The sequence below is a fragment of the Marmota monax genome, unplaced genomic scaffold (assembly GCF_021218885.2).
Source record: "Marmota monax isolate L192 unplaced genomic scaffold, Marmota_monax_Labrador192_F-V1.1 WCK01_AAM20220418_F8-fsc00004, whole genome shotgun sequence".
In the NCBI taxonomy this organism is placed as follows: domain Eukaryota; kingdom Metazoa; phylum Chordata; class Mammalia; order Rodentia; family Sciuridae; genus Marmota; species Marmota monax.
The window spans coordinates 19,275,680-19,297,013 of NW_026692881.1; the positions used below are offsets into that span (position 1 = coordinate 19,275,680).

The 21,334-nt window shown below is 42.6% G+C and overlaps 1 protein-coding gene across 2 annotated transcripts in view; it reads left to right on the top strand.

Annotated features, from left to right (window-relative positions):
* Nucleotides 1-21,334, top strand: part of Pdcd11 (programmed cell death 11) — a 44,619-nt gene that overhangs the window by 17,501 nt on the left and 5,784 nt on the right. For both annotated transcript variants that reach the window (XM_046449912.2, XM_046449913.2), the window contains exons 13-29: nucleotides 946-1,197; nucleotides 1,780-1,926; nucleotides 2,438-2,632; nucleotides 3,572-3,742; nucleotides 4,732-4,951; nucleotides 5,826-5,975; nucleotides 6,395-6,510; nucleotides 9,133-9,674; nucleotides 10,480-10,542; nucleotides 13,064-13,172; nucleotides 14,863-14,952; nucleotides 15,157-15,259; nucleotides 15,683-15,860; nucleotides 19,199-19,255; nucleotides 19,852-19,974; nucleotides 20,184-20,306; nucleotides 20,922-21,222. In XM_046449912.2, the coding sequence (XP_046305868.1) occupies nucleotides 946-1,197; nucleotides 1,780-1,926; nucleotides 2,438-2,632; nucleotides 3,572-3,742; nucleotides 4,732-4,951; nucleotides 5,826-5,975; nucleotides 6,395-6,510; nucleotides 9,133-9,674; nucleotides 10,480-10,542; nucleotides 13,064-13,172; nucleotides 14,863-14,952; nucleotides 15,157-15,259; nucleotides 15,683-15,860; nucleotides 19,199-19,255; nucleotides 19,852-19,974; nucleotides 20,184-20,306; nucleotides 20,922-21,222 (2,940 nt within the window). The remainder of the gene's footprint in view (nucleotides 1-945; nucleotides 1,198-1,779; nucleotides 1,927-2,437; nucleotides 2,633-3,571; nucleotides 3,743-4,731; nucleotides 4,952-5,825; nucleotides 5,976-6,394; nucleotides 6,511-9,132; nucleotides 9,675-10,479; nucleotides 10,543-13,063; nucleotides 13,173-14,862; nucleotides 14,953-15,156; nucleotides 15,260-15,682; nucleotides 15,861-19,198; nucleotides 19,256-19,851; nucleotides 19,975-20,183; nucleotides 20,307-20,921; nucleotides 21,223-21,334) is intronic.

Consider the following 21,334-nt stretch of genomic DNA (forward strand, 5'->3'; position numbering starts at 1 on the left):
TGCTAGGCAAGTGCTTTACCACTGAGCCACAACCCCAGCCTTCTTATGTGACCTTAATGCCCTCTGGATTTCTGGTAGAGGTGGGACTTGGAACTGGAAAGAATGGTTAGGATTTGGAAGATTGTGGAAGAGCAAGAGATGTGTTCCAGCATAGAAATAACGTAGACAAAGCCACAGAAACATGAGTGGTTTTTTTACAAGATCTTGAATTCCAAGAAAAATTTCATAGAGTTGTGAAGATTAAACATGATAATAAACAGAGCACCTAACTTAGGACCTGGTGTATTCAGGTTCTCGGTGTGAAAGTTTCTGAGGATTTTCGAGCCCAGGATTCTGTGCTTGCTGAGCATGTGCCTACCACTGAGCTATACTCCCAACCTTATATTTTCTTCTTTATTTTGTTGTTATTGACTCAATAAAGGTAATGACTGTGCATTAGTACAAAATTTTATATAGTAAAATCAAGAAATAAAAATAGAGGAGTTTCTCTGCCCTTAATGAGATTATCTTCTGAGGGGTGAAAGATGATTGCATCAGTCAGTCCTAGTGTAGAGGGAATAAACAACAATGCTAACATGGTAAATTGGTCCTGTCATTCATTTCATTAGACTAGCTGCATACCTACTAGGCAGGAGCTGAGGTGAGGTAAAAGTTACTAGAATACAAGATTCTGGAGGTGCTGTAAAATAATGAGCATTGCTGCATGGCCAGGATGGGTAGTTTTTCATATCTTATGGAAGGAAATACATTTGATATAGAGATTTATATGCCTTGACGGTCATTCTGCAGGAAGCAGAGAAGATTTGCAACTGAGATTATTAGAGGAGATGAGGTAACAGGTTCTTGGGGAATTGCCTATGGCCTTTGGGTTCAGGGGGGTTACAGGTACCAGTTCAGCAGCTTTCTTGATAACAGGTAACTTGATGACCACCATCTTTCCCCTAGGTTTTGCTTTGTAACCCTGAAGCCAAGAAGCTGGTAATGACCCTGAAGAAAACTCTGGTCACGTCCAAACTGCCTGCCATTACCTGCTATGGCGATGCCAAGCCTGGACTACAGACACATGGCGTCATCATCAGGGTCAAGGACTATGGCTGCATTGTGAAGTTCTACAATGATGTACAGGGACTGGTTCCCAAGCATGAGCTTAGTGCCCAGTATATCCCTGACCCAGAGAGGGTCTTTTACATTGGCCAGGTACATTTCCCTTGGATAGGATTTACTACCCTTATGACCTAGTGAACAAAAATTTGAGGGACTAGTAAGCAGGAAGACTACCTTTTACAAAAATATGGAGTAGAGTACAAACAGCTCCTGCACAATAATGTAGTGGTCCTGAGCCAGCTAAATGGAGGAGAAGGGGCGGAGAACATAGATGCCCTTACTGGCTAATTAATGGACCCAGACCCACAACCTGGAAGAAATCAGTCATTACCTATAATGAACCAGTGTCCTTAACATCAGAAATTCTTCTGAAGCCCACTGTCTCCCCAGGGGCATTGCTGTGAAACTAGTAAGTTTAGGTCTGATTAGAAAAAATAATTTTTTAAAACTTAAGGTTGTACCCAAAAAAGTTATTTCTGTCTTCCTTTTATTCAGAAGGCCGGTTTGTGAGGATTCTGTGTCACCTCTGTACATTTCTTCTTTTCACTACATTCTTATGTGATTCAAGGTCTTGATGGGTCTCCCGAGGCTTCTGCAGCACTGGTAGAGGGCACCATGCTCCTGGGCCTTGAGGCCTGCTGCCTGAGCAGGTAATCATGTGTGCTTTCTCACCAGGTGGTAAAGGTTACAGTGCTGAACTGTGAGCCATCCAAGGAGAGGATGCTTTTGTCCTTCAAACTGCTGAGTGATCCAGAGCCCGAGAACAAGAAAGAGAGTGTGGGACATGGTCAGAAGACAGGAAGAGTCGTTAATGTTGGGCAGGTATTTGGACTTCTTCAGACAAGTTATTCTGTTGTTCACTGACAGAGTGGGGAGCCACTAACACATGAGATACTATATATAGTCCATGTTGGAGAGAAATCAAGGTAGCTCATGAGAGTCTGGGACCAGAGGAGTTTTTGAGAGAGGACTTCATTTATGTTCTTTTCCTGTGTGCCAGAGTAAATGAGAGCTCTTTTGAAAGGAAAGTTTTGTTACAGGTGGCTTCTCAGCAGAGTGCCACTGGTTTGTGAAGGATTATCTTCTCTGGTCACTAGGGCCAGCCTCTTTCCTCTGGAACCTATTGGAGGGATCAGCAAGAAGTGATAGGACCCCACAGATGAGTCCTGAGTTGGTGGTGGGGTGAGGTCTGGAGGAAAGCTTCCTCCCTGCTTCTGGCCTCTCAGAGATTCCTGGCTCTGGAATTTTGTGCCTCTGACTTCTGCCTGATCCTGACTAGGTTTCTGTCTGCTCAAGACAAGTGCTAGATTTTGTCTTTCTATTCCCTGAGCAGGTGGTGGATGTGAAGGTTTTAGAGAAGACCAAAGATGGGCTTCAGGTGGCTGTCCTGCCCCACAACATCCCTGCTTTCCTTCCTACACCTCATTTGTCAGACCATGTTGCCAACGGTCCGCTATTGTATCGCTGGCTCCAGGCGGGCGACACCCTCCACCGAGTCCTGTGTCTGAGCCAGAGCGAGAAACATGTTGTATCCTTGACTGGTTCTGTGGGGCAGAAGGTGTGTGGGGGGGTCCTGGGCCTTTGGGTGGGAAATTCTGGACCAAGCTCTACTTAGTTGAAAACCTCAGGGGGGGAAAGAATCAACCGTTTTATCAGATATTGCTCCACAGGGCCAAACTAGTGATGAAGCCTGCGCCTGAAAAGTAAAAGCAGGCGTGAGAAAGGGCTACTCACAGATGGTGGTGATAAGGATGGAGTAGGCAGAAAGTTTGCCTGGGAGAGTAGGAGTCCAGGGGATGAGGAGGAGTTAACGCACACACAGACCCAGTGGAGCAGCCCCAGTGTCACGTGTAGTCTTCTTGGAACATTCAGTGTTTGCCCCTTGGGGTGGAACAGTTAATAAGGTGCTGCTGTCCTTCCCCTTTTCTCCCTACCACTCTCCTTGGGCACATGGGGCTCATAAATAATCCTTTCAGTGTTTATGTGGGTGCACTGAAGGAAGATATTGTCTTCTCACTGAATATAAAATAAGATCATCTTAGAGTGGCAGAGGAGGTTTAGTAGGGTTTGCTGTGAAGATGGGTCAGCAGAGAATCGTGCAATGGCTGACCCAACTGCCAGACCTTGGGGATGAGCCGTCCCATTTTTGGTCCCCTCCAGTAATCTGGAAATGAGCTAATCAGTAAAGGACTAAAATTGATTTTCAAATGTTAAGTGTGCATCAGAAGTCCCTGGAGGGCTTGCTGAAACAGATGGCCAGGCCCTACCCCGCCAGAGTCACTGATTCCTTAGGTGGGTGGTGTTTAAGAACTTGGCTTCTTCTAACCTCTGGGTGATTTTGCTGCTGGTCTGCACACACACAGACTCGTTGAAGTAGCAGAGGATGTAAGTGAAAAAGAAAAATGGGAGAGTTGGACATTTCTTCTGTTCTTATGAGATCATTCCTTGACAGAGTACCTACCACTAGCTCCTTTGCAGGAAGCCATCCTTGGTTTCCTCAGTAGAAGGTGGTCAGGATCCCAACAGCTTCTCAGAAATCCATACAGGAATGCTGCTTATTGGTTTTGTGAAGAGCATCAAGGACTATGGTGTGTTTGTCCAGTTCCCCTCCGGTCTTAGTGGATTGGCACCCAAAGCTGTAAGTTTAGTTCCACGAATGGGACACCAAGTTCATGGAACATGAGGGGATGGGAAGGATCAGGATACTTAACTCTTTGAAGAAGTCAAGAGGCATCACTTGAGGTGTGTGGTGGGGTGAGTGGAGCCAAGAGCCTGGCTACACCTTTTACCTGCCATGTGGTCCTGGAGAAAGGACACCTATTGTTCCGTACATGGCAGCATTGGGTGAGTGGGCCGTGGATCCATTTAGTCTCCAATATGAAGAGGATGAAACTATGTTTACACTCAGCATTTTCAGAGTTGGAAATGGATTTTCCTGGACAACCCCCAGTACCAGTTTTATAGCCTTCTGGGGTTTTGAGAAGTTAAGACACCAGAATATCCTTGAAATTATTATTCCCTCCTATTATTGAATTTTAAACTTTTCAGTCAGGAAAGTATACATAGCAATCCTGTTCTTGGACCTCCATTGTGCCTGCTGAATAAACTGGGACCTAGAGAGGGAAGGGCATTCAGACTAGATTCAGTGTAAGATGACACTGAGCAAATGGCACAGAGCTAATTCCTGCCATAGGTTGTTGATAAATATTTTTTTCTCTTCATTGGTCTCGCTTCTAATATTTTATCAAAGAAAGTCTAATTGCGTTCCCTGCTAGAAAGTTTTTTTTTTAAATGGGAACATGGGGGAGGACCCCGGAAACATGCCTAGAGAGGGCAAGAGGGTCACCAATGGGAGTTGGAGACACACAAACAGCCTTGGTCTCTGGTTTGCTAGTAATGTGCCTTCTCTGCTGCTGGGTGTCCTCTCTGAAGGCTGGGTTGGGCAGCCTGGTTCTCTTCCTATGATTTTATGCATGGACAGTAGAGCTGTGCCGAGAGAGGGCTGGGTGGAGCTTCCCAGGTCCCCTTTCTCCTTACTCCCCCACCCCATTTTTAGACATATAAAATGGGTTGTCTTAATAGAGACTTCCTTTATTTTCCCCATTTTCTGCCTACTTTTTCCTTCAGATCATGAGTGATAAGTTTGTAACCAACCCAAGTGACCACTTTGTTGAGGGGCAGACAGTCGTTGCAAAAGTGACCAACGTGGATGAGGAGAAGCAGCGGATGCTGCTGTCGCTACGGCTGTCAGACTGCACTCTGGGGGAACCAGCCAGCACCAGCCTCCTCCTCCTGAGCCAGTGCCTGGAGGAGCTGCAGGGTGTGCGCAGCCTCATGAGCAACCAAGGTGGGGGCCTCTGGACCTGTTTGGTAGGGCAGGAAGCAGAGGATGAGGGCTGGGGGGGGCGTGTTGAAAATATACCCATTGTTAGGATAAGTTATTAGGTTTTCCATAATTCAAAAAAGAAAAAAAAAAAGGTAAAACTTTTTTGAGGGAGAGCAGTCTTACTCTTTTACCCAGGCTGCCCTGAACTCCTGGGCTCAAGCAATCCTCCTACCTCAGGCTCCCTTCCCAGTACCTGGGACTACAGCTGCCACCACTGTACCTGGCTTGGCAGACTTTTTTTTTTTAAATGCAAGTATGACCTGCATTAAAATACACAAATCATTAAATGCATAGCCTAGTAAATATATTTGAAATGAACACCTCTGTTGCCACCCAGATTAAGATAAAGGTCATTATGAAAATCTCAGAAGTGCCCTTTGCCCTCTCTGCCAATCGGAATAAAAATTTTCCTTATTTTTATGGCCTTGGGTTTGCGTTTGTTATGAGTTTACTCACCTTTATTTTTCATTCCTTTATTCAGCAAATATATAGTGGATGATAAAAGGTCCCTCTTAGACTTTGAGCCATTATGTAAAATTAATTGCATTAGGCCTTAAAGGATAGATTGAAAATTTAGAAGCCAAAGGAAATCCTGTGTTCCTGGTATTTGTTGGCTGATTTCACAAATTATGGCCGGGTAGGATTAGCGAGTAGCCCAGGTCTGTCTGTCACAAGAACTTTCCTAGATTCTGGACATTTTTGTAAAACCACCTTGTTAGTGGTGCAAGTTTCCACTGCCCTCCTTGGTTGGTGACAGCACACTTTTAGAGGAAAAAAAAAACAGCGAGTGTTATTTCATCTAACTAATCCCTGCTTCCTTTTGGGCATTTGGCAGACTCTGTGTTGATCCAGACGCTGGCTGAGATGACCCCAGGAATGGTCCTTGACTTAGTGGTGCAGGAAGTGTTGGAAGATGGCTCTGTTGTGTTCAGCGGGGGTCCAGTGCCTGACCTGGTCTTGAGAGCCAGCAGGTATCATCGGGCAGGTGAATGCATTGTTTGCTCATTATGGTTTGTTGATACGACCCTGTGCTAGTTGTTCCTCTGCTGGCTATACCATTTCCAAATAGATAATGGTAAGTGGAGTTGTTCCATCTGAAGCTTTTGGCATGCCTAGTTGTGTGAATGCAAATTAAGGTAACAGCATGCTAAAGAAGGGTTAGGTATGAATCTTTTCTTATAATTGAATAAATCTAGATTTATATGTATCAGTTGCAGAAATTAAGGTCCACCTGAACTTTATCTATGCAGGTCGAACACCTTGGTTTACTTAATTATTGTCCATAATAAACCCAGGAGATATGTCTTCTTTGCTATTTTGGGTAGAAGGGTCCCAGGAGAGGTGCTGTCCTCTACACACCCTGTTTTAAGGGAATGATCATCCTTGTTTTATTCTATACTGCAGGTCAGGAAGTAGAATCTGGCCAGAAAAAAAAGGTTGTAATCCTCAATGTTGATATGTTGAAGTTGGAGGTGCATGTTTCCCTTTGTCAGGAGTTGGTGAATAGGAAATCTAAAAAGGTAAGCTATACCTGACTTCGTTTCTTTCTTTCTTTTTTGCAGGGCGGAGGGGTACCGGGATTGAATCCAGGGGCATTTACCACTGAACTTTTTCCCCATCCCATTTTTATATATTTTTAGAGACAGGGTCTCACTGAGTTGCTTAGGGTTTTCTTAAGTTGCTGAGGCAGCTTTGAACTCGCAGTCCTCCTGCCTTAGCCTCTCAAGCTGCTGGGATTACAGGCGTGCACCACCAGATCCGACCTTGATTTGTTTCTGTGGAAGCCTCACAGACTTGTAGCTCAAGGGGTTATAATACAGGCATCTGGAGGTATGGTGACTGGGTGCCTGAATCTGTCTAGGACATGTCTGAATTTTTTTTTTTTTTTTTTAATCATGGATCTTTATTTTATTCATTTATTTAAATGTTGTGCTGAGACTCTTACCCAGGGCCTCACACATGCTAGGCAAGTACTCTGCCACAACTCTAGCCTCTGATTTTTTTTTTAATATTTATTTTTCAGTTGTAGTTGGACACAAATACCTTTATTTTATTTATTTATTTTTATGTGGTGCTGAGGATCAAACCTAGGGCCTTGCACGTGGTGCTAGGTGAACGTTCTACTGCTGAGCCACAACCCCAACCCCCGTTTTTTTAGTTTTTTTTTTAATGTTTCTTTTAGTTGTAGTTGGGCACAATACCTTTATTTTATTTGTTTGTTTTTGTGTAGTATTGGGGATTGAACCCAGTGCCTCACGCATGATAGGCAAGTGCTCTACCACTGAGCCACAACCCTAGCCCAACATGTCTGATTTTGACCTCTTATCCTGGTGAGGTTAAGAGGACTAACTTTCACTGAAGTTCAGGTAATAAATTACATGGTCACCCTATCTTTAGGGCCACGTGGATAATGTAGATGAGTGAGTAGGTCGTGTGAATCAGGGAGTGTAGGGCTAAGACCCTGACAAATGAGAATATGTACCTACCCATACCAAAGGGGCGTAGAGTATTTTGTTCCATCCTATTTCCAGGTGGGAATATCTGTATCTAATGCCTTGATTTTTATTTATTTATTTTTTTTTTAAATTTTTTATTGTTGGCTGTTCAAAACATTATTATTTTTTTTTAATATTTATTTTTAGTTGTAGTTGGACACAATACCTTTATTTTATTTATTTATTTTTATATGGTGCTGAGGATCGAACCCAGGGCCTTGCATGTGCTAGTCAAGCACTTTACTGCTGAGCCACAACCCCAGCCCTAATGCCTTGATTTTTAAGAGATGACAGAATTTGGATTTTTGTTTGAATGAATGTAGAAAATGTTGGAAACTAATTTGATTTTTACAAAACATTGTATGAACCAAACAAAACAGGTCTGGTTGGTTCTAACCTCCAGGCTGCACATCCTCACTCCTGGTGTGCCTCTTATGCTATGCTTTTGTGTGAGGTAAAAAAAGTATTTGAGGAAAATCTGAAAATTAGTAGCATTTTCTTCTGGTGACAGATGAGCAGGTTGAGTATTTTTTATTCAAAAGTCTTGGAACCAGTTCAGAGTTCAGTTTTTCAGTTTGGAATATTTTCAGTAGTTGAGTACTGATACGATTCAAAAGGTTTTGGATTTTAGAGCATTTTGGGTTTTAGATTTTCTGATTGGGGGGCTGGGGGTGTGGCTCAAGCAGTAGTGCGCTCGCCTGGCATGCGTGCGGCCCGGGTTTGATCCTCAGCACCACATACAAAACAAAGATGTTGTGTCCGCCGATAACTAAAAAATAAATATTAAAATTCTCTCTCTCTCAAAAAAAAAAGAGTCAGTTTCTTCTTAAAAAAAAAAAAAAGATTTTCTGATTAGGAATGTGCAACCCATATTTATTTGGTCTTCATCCTAAGTACTTATTAAGCACCTAATTGCATGAAGTATGGATTAAAATTACCTAAATATAATCCTTGACCTTGAGTTACTTATAGTTTTAAAACTTTAGGAGAGAGAAAGGGAGAACAGAAAGCAATACTATGGTACTGGGGATTGAACCCAGGGGCATTTAACCATTGAGCTAAGTCCCAGCCCTTTTTATTTTTTTTATTTTGAGACAGAGTCTTGCTGAGTTGCTTAGAGTCTTATCAAGTTGCTGATGCTGATCTCAAACTTGAGATCCTCCTGCTTCAGCCTCCTGAGTCACAACTGGGATTTTGAGAAAAGTCAGGTTGGGTGCCTTGTGCATGATGATCTCTTCGTAATGATACTGGCTGAATGGTGGAAGTAGTGAACATATTGGTAGGAGAGTCACAGGATTGAGAGTTAGGACCCACCATGTCTTAAGGCCAAAGCGCCACCAAGAGATCACCTGGCTATGCATCAGAATTGTCTAAATAACTTCTAAAATTTCAGAACTAACTAGTTCTAGGATAGGGCCAAGAAATCTGAATTCAAAACAGAAATTAAGTCCAGGTGACTCTGATGAGGTTCTATGAGTTGTGTTCAGATTGGGAAAGCTGGTTCTGGGGAGGGAAAATTAGTTGGTTACAGCTTAGTCCTCTGGACACCAGAAGGTTTCTCCAGTCTCACCCTGCCTGGTGAGGCCAAGAACAAGTGATGCTGCTGGGTAAGGAGAGCAGGGATGATTGCTTTCTTCTCTCTTCCAGCTGAAGAAAGGCAGCAAACACCAGGCCATCGTGCAACATCTGGAGGAGTCCTTTGCTGTGGCCTCCTTAGTGGAGACTGGCCACCTGGTAGCTTTCTCCCTGACCTCTCACCTCAATGACACCTTCCGCTTTGACTCAGAGAAATTGCAGGTGGGACAGGGTGTCTGCCTAACCCTCAAGACCACAGAACCAGGAGTGACGGGTCTTCTTCTGGCTGTTGAGGGGCCAGCGGCCAAAAGGACCATGGGAGAGACCCGGAAGGATTCTGAGACAGTTGATGAGGATGAGGAGGGGGATCCAGCTCTGACTGTAGGGACTAAAAAGAAGCACACCTTTGTTATTGGGGACATTCTCACTGGGACTGTCAAGTCTGTTAAGCCCACTCATGTGGTTGTGACTCTGGAAGATGGCATTGTTGGCTGTATCCATGCGTCCCATATCTTGGATGATGTTCCAGTGGGCACCTCTCCTACTACCAAGCTGAAAGTTGGGAAGACAATCACAGCCCGAGTGATTGGTGGACGAGATGTGAAGACTTTTAAGTATGGAGGCTTTGAGGGATGGGCTGGCTTTGAGGGGAAGTTGTCATAATATGAGGGGAATATAGGCAGATTTCAAAAAGTTGCATGTAAATCAGATTCTCTAAAGAACGCTTTAGCACGATATCTTACAAAAATAGGGAGTGGTGGTGAAGAGTGTGGGTTTTAAGTCAGACTCTGGGTTTGAATTCCAGATTGACCATACCCAGGTGCTAGTAATTACTTAATTCTCTGAATTTTATTTCCTTGATTTGTAAAGTGAGAGTAATTGTAGTGATTACCTTGTAGGGCTGTGGGGAAGACTGAGAGAACATGTATGGTGTGTGCCTAGTAGGCTGCATGGCTAATGGCTCTTGCTCAGTATACATCAGCAGTTGTCATAATCCATCCTCCACTTCACACCTTAATTACACTCACTTTAAATCTGTTATATGTTTTTCTAATGGAAATCCATGCTATAACAAGAAAAGTCAAAAAAGAGTTCAAAGTCTGCTTGTGAATTTCAGGAACTAAGTGGATCTTCAGTAAGTCATATATCCTTTTTAGGCCTCAGTTTCCTTGTTTCTAGAACAAAGGAGTTAGGAATGTTCTTTTCAGTCCTAAAAGATGAGACAAACCAGCTCCTTATCATTTACTGCAAGGGATGAGAGTGGACACATTCCTCTCAGACTGACACATTTCCATCCATGGTGGTACAGGAGGGTGGTGGCTTAGGTGTGGTTTGTAGTGGAGTAGATAGAAGTCCTGATTTCCAGATCACCATGTTCCAGAGAATAAGAGAAGTGATTTGATTTGTTTGTTTCTCTAGGTTTCTCCCAATCAGTCATCCCAGATTTGTTCGAACTATCCTGGAGCTGAGTGTTCGGCCAAGGTGAGGGGGATCCTAGTGGCACAGTCCTATTACTGAAAGAGATTTGAACTTTGGAATCAGGAATCCTAAGTTTTCATCTTGATTCTGTATTATTTTGCCTCATTGATGAGAAAGGCTGTGAAGGGAGGCTGAGGCAGGAAGAATGCAAGGTTGAGGCCAGCCTCAGAAGCTTAGTGAGACTGTCTCAAAAAATTAAAAGGGCTGGGGATGTAGCTCAGTGATAGAATGCATGTTTAGTGGGACCGAGGTCATGGCTCAGCAGTAGAGTGGTAGAGCACTCGCCTGGCACATGAGCACCACATAAAAATAAATAAAATAAAGGCATCGTGTCCAACTATAACTAAAAAATTTTTTAAAAAGAATGCATGTTTAGCATGTGCCTCAATCTCCCTGGGGGAGCCGTCCAGGTTGCCATACGCACCTGGGGATATTACAGAAGGAACTCTAAAGCAACTTCCAAAGAGGAAGGTCTGGTCAGCATCTTGAAGGGATCAGCATAGAAAGCTAATACTTCTGAGAGGCCTTGTTGCATGACATAATGGAAACAGTCCTGGGACATTGAGTTCCAGATGCTGACCTTACTTTTGGAATTTTAAGAGGCCTGTGGTTTTAAAATAATGAGATTTGATGAATGAACCACACTTCTATTTGCTTACTTCTTGGTTTCCTTAGTTTTTTAGATTTTGATTCTGTCCACTCCAGTCTTTGTTGTGAAATTAAAGAGACTTCATCATGTTAGTGGTTTTAGTCTTTACATCTTCACCTGAGTTGTGATGTCATATTTTAATTGGACCCATAATTAGTATTGAAGTCAAAGAGTTTATTAAAACTGAAGGTGGTTGTCTTAAACTAATAGATACTGCCAGGGATAAGTTAGTGAACTCTGTGGGAAGACTCACTGTGGTCCTGAGAGTGCCTGTTGCCTCTCATCGTTACTGTTGTCATTGGTCTACCCTCCTATCCTGGGAGACTGTGGTATAAACCAGAGTGGCAGTGCCTGGCTGTGGCAAAGCAGGCCAAGCCAGAACATGAATAGATTTATTGAAGAGGTGGGAAATGCAGAGATATAATAACAGATAGACAAATCCCAGGACTTCTCTCTCCTCCAGGCAGCTGTGTTGTATTGTGACTTATTTTAATCTCAGGGACCCTGAGAAACATGGTATGAACATTATATGATATTTTTCTCATGCTTACATTTTATTTATTTATTTTGGTACTAAAGATTGAACCTAGGGCACTCTACCACTGGAGCCACTTATCTAGCCCTTTCTAACTTGTATTTTATTTATTTTTATGTAGTGCCAAGGGTTGAACCCAGTGCCTCACACATGCTAGGCAAGTGCTCTGCCACTAAGCTACAGTCCCAGCCTTTATCTTTTGAGACATGGTCCCACTAAGTGAGGGCCTCACTGAGTTGTTGAGGCTGACCTCGGACTTGTGATCCTCCTGCCTCAGCCTCCTGAGTTGCTGGGATTAAAGGTGTGCCCCACTACAACCCAGCCCTGTGCTTATGTTTTAAAATAAATATTTGGAAATCAGGATGAAAAACATTTAATTGATTATTTTTATCAGTTTACATGAATTTTCACTTTATTTCATTCACTATTTTGTTTTTGATATCTATCCATTTTTGTGTCTAGATAAAATAGCAACCTGTTCTGTGATTGTGCCAAATTGTACAGATTCTCAAACTAATGGATGACATTTGGGGTTGTTTACAATTTTTCTCTAAATTATATAAAAATATTAAAAATTATACCATAGTGAACTTGCTGTATTGGACGTACACGTAAGGATTTCTCTTGGGTAGAATTAGTGGGTCACAGGATATGTGCCCTTGCAACTTTAGTGTAGGAAGGTACCATTTTCAACCAGCACTTGTAATCATGTTTTGCATTTTTGCCAGCATTACTTGTATCATTTTATTGATGAGGGTTTTTTTGGTTGTTGTTGTTTAAGAAATTATTTGAAAAGTAGGGGTAGTACTTCGTTATTTTGGGGGAGGGAAAGTGATTTTTGGACTGGTAACTTTCATATCCCATGACTTTTTTGCTTTTCTGAAGAAAATAGAGGAGGGGCTAGCAGAGGGTCCAAGTTCTGGTTTTGAGTCAAGCCTTGACTTTAGCTCCTATTTCAATAATGTACAACAGGCTTAATATCTACCCTGCCTAATTCATTATGAGATTGTTGTTAAGTTCCATGAAATTATTTGTGAAAGCAGTTCTGCAAATTGTAAAGCAAAAGCTAAAGTACTATGAAAGAAGTAAAACATTTTTATTTCCTAATTTTACAGAAATTGTTATAGTCTGGTTCATGCCTACATAAATGACATAGAAAAGATTAACCCTGGGTCAGTATTGTGAGGATTTCCCTTTAAGGAGAGAAATCAGCCATAGAGGGTAGGTAAGAGTAGGGTAATCCTCTACAATTAGTTCACAGCCAATTAGGGGAGATGGTTTCAAACTAGAAGCCTCACCTAGAGGTTGTTTTATGTTTTCCATTGTCTTTCTGCAAACAGTGAGCTGGAGGAGGATGGCCACACTGCTCTTAACACTTATTCTGCCAGTCCCATGGAGAAGATTAAGCAGTACCATGCTGGTCAGATCGTGACTTGCTTCTTAAAGAGGGTGAGTAGTTGCTGCTCTGCAATGTGAGGTGGTAGTCTTTCAGAAAAGAAAGGGTGGGGGGGCGTGAAAGCTGGAGACATAGGCCATTAGGACTGGGCATTTGGTTCTGTGTTTGCTAGCTACCATGCTGAGCTTGTGAGAGATGACATGTGGCCTCTGCTCCTAGAAAACCTCTGATCTGATCAGGGAGGTAAATTATATTTTTTAAAACAAGTATCAAGTCCTTTGCAATTCACCATGTTTATAGATTAATTGTATAAATGGGGACAAAAATAGACCATAGGGCAAGATTTGAAATAAGTATAATACTAGGTTTATAGTCTTGCGTTTCATTAAGTTCACCGGTAGTACAAAACAGTATATAATCAGGTACCAGGTTATATGTTCTTTTTTTTTTTTTGGTGATGCTGGGAATTGAACCCAAGGCCTTTTGCATGTAAGGAAAGCACTCCACCAATTGAGCCAAATCCCCAGTCCCAGGTTGTGCATAGTGGCTTCTTGTTTTATTGTATTGACTTGAACCTTGGGGTCTGTGTTTATGGCAGAACACTATAAACAGTGAATAATCAAATCTAACCCCAAGTGGAATAGAAGTTCCAAAAAGGAGAGATCAGCATAATCATACCCATTAGAGCCTACCAACAGAGGAAATTGGACTGGCCTTGAATTTTAGGGGTACCTCCTCTTAGTTGCCAGAACCTCTTCCATAAACAACTGAGCATGTCAGTGATGCTTGATCTCTTTAGTTATCTACTACCTATAGATGTCCATAAACCCTGAATGCCTTTACAATAGAGTATAAGGCTCTTCCTGAGCTAACCTTAGGCACCTGTGTACCTGTCTCTCTGAAAACTCCCTGTCTTTTTCCTTCCTGTACACATCATGGTTTCTATACCTTGAGTACTCTGTTCCTATTGCTTACTACCCTTCAGGGTTCAGCACAGAGTCCCTTTGCTGATTACTCATTATCAGTACTCCTGTAGTGTTTTGTACTCTCTGTATGTCGCTTATGGCTCTGTTATTTACATGTTCTTTCAACTTACTGCTTAGACCACAGTTTCCTCAAAGGCAGCACCTGGCTTGTATTTATCATAATGCTCTGTGCATAGTGGCTTCTTGTTTTATTGTATTGACTTGAACCTTGGGGTCTTTGTTTATGGCAGAACACTATAAACAGTGAAGAATCAAATCTAAATTGATCTATAAATAAGATGTTGGGGGTTGAGGATATAGCTCAGTTGGTAGAGTACTTGCCTTGCAAGCACAAGGCCCTGGGTTCAATCCCCAACACCTAAAAAAAAAAGCACTAAATAAGATGGTGGCCCATGGAGATGATGAACAATCAACAATCAGTGGGCATAGCCAATCATGCAGGAGGGTAGAGAAGCTGGTAGGATTGATCCTGATGCATGAAGACATCTTTGAGGTCCTTATTTGCCTCAAGTGAGAAGTTGAGGAGGGATGCATGTTCTGCCAGACTGTCTAACCAAGGCTGTGGTAGGCTCTGGATGAAGCCTGTGAGAAGTGGAGATTGGGTCAGGCTAGTGGGGTGGAGGGCTGGACTGCAGTCCCTTGGAAAAGTGTGGGATTAAGACCTTTTCAGGCTTGTGGTTTTAAGAGAGTATGTTAGTAGGGAAGAGAAGGGATGATTGTATTTATTCTATCTCATAGCTCCTGTTTTTTTCCCCAGTATAATGTGGTTAAGAAATGGCTTGAGGTGGAGATTGCACCAGATATCCGGGGGAGAATTCCCTTGTTGCTCACTTCTGTTAGCTTCAAGGTCAGTGTGCATTAGATCTCTGGAAAGGAGGCCCAGGCTTCTGAAGCTTGACTGTCTGATGTGTGTTCCCAGTGGGTACAAAGAATTCTGTACTTACTTAGGGATTGGTTTGGGAGGTGTTTACTGTGGATATTTAAATGTTAGGGTTTTGGATAAATGACAGGCATTTCTTGAAGCATCAGAAGAATTTTTTTTTCCTTCCAGGTTCTGAAACATCCAGATAAGAAGTTCCAGATTGGACAGGCCTTGAGGGCCACCGTGGTTGGCCCAGACTCCTCCAAGGCCTTCTTGTGTCTCTCACTCATAGGTGTGGTAATGAAGGGGTGCCTGGCCGGGGAAGGGAAGGGAAGCAAGGGGCAAGAAAGGGGAGAGGAAGGCATCTTCAGTTATTGCCCAGGTTGAAGGATGCCTTCAGAGTTGGAATCTGCGTAAAGCCAAGTATGATTTATTCTGGGAAGTTTTTCTCTTGGTGCTTTTCTCTCTGGGCTGTGTTTCTTTACCACTGTCAGAGTACCTTTACTTACAGTTATTATTTCAGGTCCCTCAGAAAGAGTTGTCCACCATGTAGTTCTGGGATTCTTGCTATATGGTGTTGTGAGCTAGGTCTTTGTGATCCTTCTGGTCTGTTCAGCATGGATGCCCCAGGTCTGGGCAGCCTCCATTCTCCCAGCCTGTGGTAGAAGAGTATTCCAGTGTTTTCTTCCCTCAATCTGGTTCCTTCTCCCACCAGGTCCTCACAAGCTTGAGAAAGGAGATGTGGCCATGGGCCGAGTGGTGAAGGTGACACCTAATAAGGGGCTGACTGTCTCTTTCCCCTTTGGGAGGATGGGAAGGGTCAGCATATTTCACGTTAGTGACTCCTACTCTGAGACGCCACTGAAGGACTTCATTCCCCAGAAAGTTGTCAGGTATGCCATGTTTCTTTCCTCTTTTTGCCTTCTGTGGAATTGCTGGATTTTTTTTTCTTTTGTAGAAGTAATCCATGATTTGATACTGGAAATAAAACAAGTATATAAAAAAGTTAAAATGTGAATTTCTATCACTTCTCTCTGTATCCATCAGTTTTTACCATTATACACACATGTACGTATAATTTTCCTTTCTATAGTAGTAGAGTTTTGCAACTGTCTTTTCCTTGGAGCAGTTTATCACAGACTTCTTATTTTTTTAAAAATTTATTTTTTAGTTGTAGTTGGACACAATACCTTTATTTTATTTATTTATTTTTATGTGGTGCTAAGGATCAAACCCAGGGCCTTGCACCTGCTAGGTGAGCGCTCTACCACTGAGCCACAACCCCAACCCTTCTGTTACCTTATTTTTAATATTTGTTTAGTATTTCATTACCCATTTCTTATCAAAATTTATCTAACCAGATCTGGGGATGTGGTGGTACATGCCTGTAATCCCAGGCACTTGGGAGACTAAGGCAGAAGGATCAAAAGTTCAAAGCCAGCCTCAGTAACTCGGCAAGACCTGTCTCTAAATAAAATATTAAAAAGGGGTGGGGGCATGCTCAGTGGTTAAGCACCCCTGGGTTCAATCTCCAGTACCCAAAGCGGGGAAGATTATCTGACCTGGTCTCTGTTGATAAGCAATAATGTTAAAGTGAATATCTTTGTATATATGTTTTGGATACTAGAGCAAGTATACCTTGGAAATAAATTTCTAGATGTGAAAATAATGGATCAAATGTCATTATGCATTTTGCCAAATTACCCTCCAAAAAGATTATGCCAGCTTATTTCCCCATTAACAGTATGCAGCATATGACTCTTTCTCACATCCCTACAAACACTGGATATTCTTGGATCTTCCTTCCTTCCTTTTCTTTCTTTTTCTGTTTGTCTTTCTGTCTGCCTACCTTCCTTTCCTTTCCTTCCCTCCCTCTCTCTTTCTCTTCCTCCTTCTCTCTTCTTTCCTTCCTTCTCTCCTTTTCTTCTCCCTCCTTCCCTCCCTTCCTTCCTTCCCCCTCCTCCCTCCTTTCCTATCCAGGACCTCACACGTGCCAGGCTAGATCTCTATCACTGAGCTACTTTTCCAACCTTTTTTATTTTTCATTTCAAGATAGAGTCTTGCTAAGTTGCTAGGTTCAGGCTGTCCTCAAACTTGAAATTCTTTCTGCCTCAGCCTCCTGAGTTGCTGGATTATAAGTGTGTGGTGTATGCCACTGTACCCAGAATCCTGGGTATTTTTAATTTTTATCATAGCCATTGGTTAAGCAGAAATTGATGTCTCAAAAAAAAAGTATTGCTGTGAATCTCAATGCAAAAACTATGATGATGATAAAAAATAGTATAGCAGACACAAGGGTGTTTCCTTTTAATTTGCATTTTTCATATTCATTTTTATTGACTATTTTACATTTGTTCTGTTTTGCCTGTCCAAGTCACTTGCTCATTTTTATTTGATACATTTTCTTAATTTGAAATAACTGATCCATAGGTGTTTTCTATAAATGTATAGTAAGCTTTTGGGGTTGGGTAGAAGGGGCTTTATTTATGAACTATTTCATGTGCCCTAAAATGAACCTACCTCATTTAGAGTTTAAGACTATTTTATAGCTTGAATATATACTGGTGTTGAAAGGGTAGGTTTTAGCTTAATATAATAAAGTTGGCTAGTAGTTGGAACAGAGCCCTTCAGGAGGCAGAGACTGGAGAATATTCATTGCCCTCTCTCATCTCAAGTATCCCAGTCACTAGTACCTCCTAAATTTTCAACGACCTATCAGATCTAACAACACAGAAATAACCAGGGCTTGGGAAAATAAAAAAAAGAATAAGTCTCAGGACCTCCAGAGTCCTCTCTGGTTTGTTTCTTGAGGCTTACAAAATGAAGGTGAATTTTTAATAGTGTATTTGTTTTAAATACTTTTTGTGACAGCCAGACTGCTGAGTAGCATTAAGTTGCAGTTTCATTTGTCAGATGAGAGTAACAAATTACTTGCTTAAGGTTAGGTGATCTCTTGAGACCTTTCTTGTTCTGAGGGCCCTGATGCCTATTATAAAAAGAGATATCAAACTGTGGGAAAAATTTGGATTGTATTATTGCTGAGATCTTTTTTACTTCTAAGATTCTACACTTTAAAATTACCACTTAGGATTATAAATGAATTGCCATTTTGGATGAAATAGTTTATAAACACAAGAGTCAACCTTGCTTTCCCATCAAAACCTTCCCTGCTCAAGTTTTACTGATCCACTACTTCTGAACTGCTATTTGTGTCTTCAGTAGATCTTTCCTTGGTTGTGGTCTCTTGTGGTTAATCTGTCTTGTCTGTCTCTCTCTTACTGTCCTAAGATCAGACTCTCAGACACTCTTGGGATCTAATGTAGGACTAGTCTCATCTCTCTCCCTCTCTCTCTTTCTCTCTCTCTCTCTCTCTCTCTTTTTTTATATATATATATTTAGTTTTAGGTGAAAAAAAAAATATATATATATATGTATGTATTATGTTTATTTTTTTTAGTTGTAGGTGGACACAGTACCTTTATTTTATTTTTGTGTGGTGCTGAGGATCGAACCCAGTGACTCACGCATACTAGGCAAGCGCTCTACCACTGAGCCACAACCCCAGCCCTGGTCTCATCTCTTAAATGCACATACACCTCAACTTGTGTGTGTAGAAGGTTCTATCCCAATAAACCCATTGTAATTTGAAAATATTTTGAGTCGAAATGCATTGAATTCGCCTCACCTACCAAACGTCCAGCTCAGCCACACTACAGAGCATTGTTTCCCTTGTGATTGCGTGACTGGCTGGGAGCTGGGGCTTGCTTCTACATCACCAGAGCACATTCTACTGCTTGTCACTGGCCTGGGAAAAGATCAAAACTCAAAGTATGGTTTCTACTGAATGCATACTACTTTCACACTATTTTAAAGTTTAAAAAAAATAAAATCTTAAACCCCTTGGAAGTCAGGGACCATGTGTACAAGGAGTATGACTCTTTGAGCCTTCCAGAGAGCTTTCACATCTTTACTTTTTTTTTCCTAACACCTTTCTTGGGTAAGGAGACTAGGTAGTGCTGTTTTTACTTGACAGACTAGTAAACTAAGGTCTGGAGAGGTGATGTGACTTAACTAGAGTTCCTTAGTAGGTTTTCAACAGAACAAAGTAGAACCCAGGCCTCGTGTCTCTTTGCTCTTGCCTCTTGTTCACCTCTGGGAAAGACAGCTGAGGCCCTTTGATGTTTCCACAGATACCGACAATGAGTATTTCCTTCTTTTGCTCTCCTTCCAGATGTTATGTCCTCTCCACTGGAGACCATGTATTAACTTTATCACTGCGATTGTCCAGGTGAGTATCCATGTTGTTGGGATAGGAAGGGAGGAAGACTCAAGTCAGAGGACTGAGGGGCAGCTACATGTGCCTGACATGGAATTTTGGACTTGCCACCTTTCTTCTCTGCTCATCCACTTTATACCCTGAAACTCTTATCTGCATAAGCTGGGGACATTCAGATTGCTGGAAGAACCCTGTCTGCTCAGGCTCTTGTTTCTCAGGGAGACGTTCAGACATCCAAATGTAGGTGGTAAGAGAAGAGGGGAGATGGATTAATCTCAGGATTTCCATGGTTGGGCATGAGTGTGGCACGAAAGGGATGAAAGTCCTCATGCTCGGTGGATAGAAATGGGTATTTATAAGGCCAGTTTGTAGGTTTGACTTCTTACTGACTTGGTCATCTTCTCCCAGTTTCTGCATGGTTGGCTCTTGGGCAAGCATCCCTGGCCTGACAGAACTCCAGGAGAATATAGTCTAGGTGTGGAGATTATTTCCTATGGATAGATCCAGAGGTGTATTCTTACATGCAAAGTACAATTATTGCAGGTGAATTGGGGAGGGTGGGAATGAGAGGCTAAAGCTGTGTGTACGTAAGCCTTTTATTCCTTTAGGACAAACCCAGAGACCAAAAGCAAAGTAGAAGATCCAGAAATTGATTCCATCCAGGATGTTAAGGAAGGGCAGCTCCTGAGGGGCTACGTGAGGTCCATCCAGCCAAATGGTGTGCTCTTAGGGTGAGTGAAGTGGTCCTTGGGACTTGGACCCAGACAAAATGCTTGATGATGTGTTCTGGTTTACAAAGCCCACTTTATCCTGCTGAATGCCAGGAGCTCTCTTTGTTATAAATGTTGTCACAACTTGGGTCCTTGTGAAAGTGAAGTTGCTAGATGTGGCTGGGATCCTATGGTATCCATGACTTCAGGACTTGTCTGTCTCCTTCCAGTCTTGGCCCCTCGGTTGTTGGTTTGGCCCAGTACTCACATGTCTCCCAGCGCAACCTGCCCAACAAGGACCTTTATCACGAATACCTCCCAGAAGGAAAACTGCTCACCGCCAAGGTCCTAAGGTAGGTGCCTTCTCTCCCTCGCCATCATTCTGTCCCTCTGTGATAGAAATCAGCCTCCTTTCGCTAGGTACAGATTTCCAGGCTGATGTTAAATATAGTGGCTTGACTGGGCATGGTGGTGCACACCTATAATCTCAGTGACTGCAGGAGGATCACAAGCTCAAAGAATAAGTTCAAGGCCAGCTTGGACAATTTAGTGAGTCTGTATTTCGAATTAAAAAAATAAAAAGGGCTAAGGATGATAGTGGTCGAGTACTCCTGGGTCCAGTCCCTAATCCTAAAAAAACAAACATAATAGCTGGTGTTGGAGTGCTTGTCATGTTCAGATGAGCAAAAGGCTTTTGTTTAGAACCCTCTACCCAAGTCCCAGCCTCAATCCCCTGAACAGATGTGGCCCCTATTGGGGATAATGAAGCAGGGGGCATCACAAATGTCCCCTGAATTTTTACGAGCATAGTACAACATGCACGTCATTCTGAGGATACTGAGTATATTGCCGTAGTAAGTGGGGCAGGGCCTGGAGCCGGGGATGCTGAGGAGAGGCCTAGCTGCCTATGGTGCCCTGTGTGCTTTTTGCTGTCCTCACTTTCTGCCCTTGCCCTCTTCCTGTCATAGCCTGAACCACCAGAAGAACCTGGTAGAGCTCTCATTCCTCCCCAGAGACACTGGGAAGCCTGACGTATTTTCCGCTCCCCTGGAGCTGCCACTTCTGAAGCAAAAGGAAAGGAGAATAGAGACTGAAAAGCAAGACCAAAAAGGAGAAAAGAAGGAGAAAAATAATCAGAAAAGGAAAGAAACAAAGAACCAGAAGGGGCAGGAGGAAGTGAAGGTGCCCAGTAAGGAGAAGAAAGAGCCCCAGAGGCCACAAGTGAAGAGGCAGGATAAGCGGGAGCGCCAGGAATCTGGGAATGAGCAGGTAAGTCCCTCAGGGAGGATTGAGCCTCATCTCCTGAACAAAGGAGTGTTTGAGAAGCCATCCACAGCTGCCCAGGTTTCTCTAGGATTGAGAGCAGCCTGTGGGGCTAGGC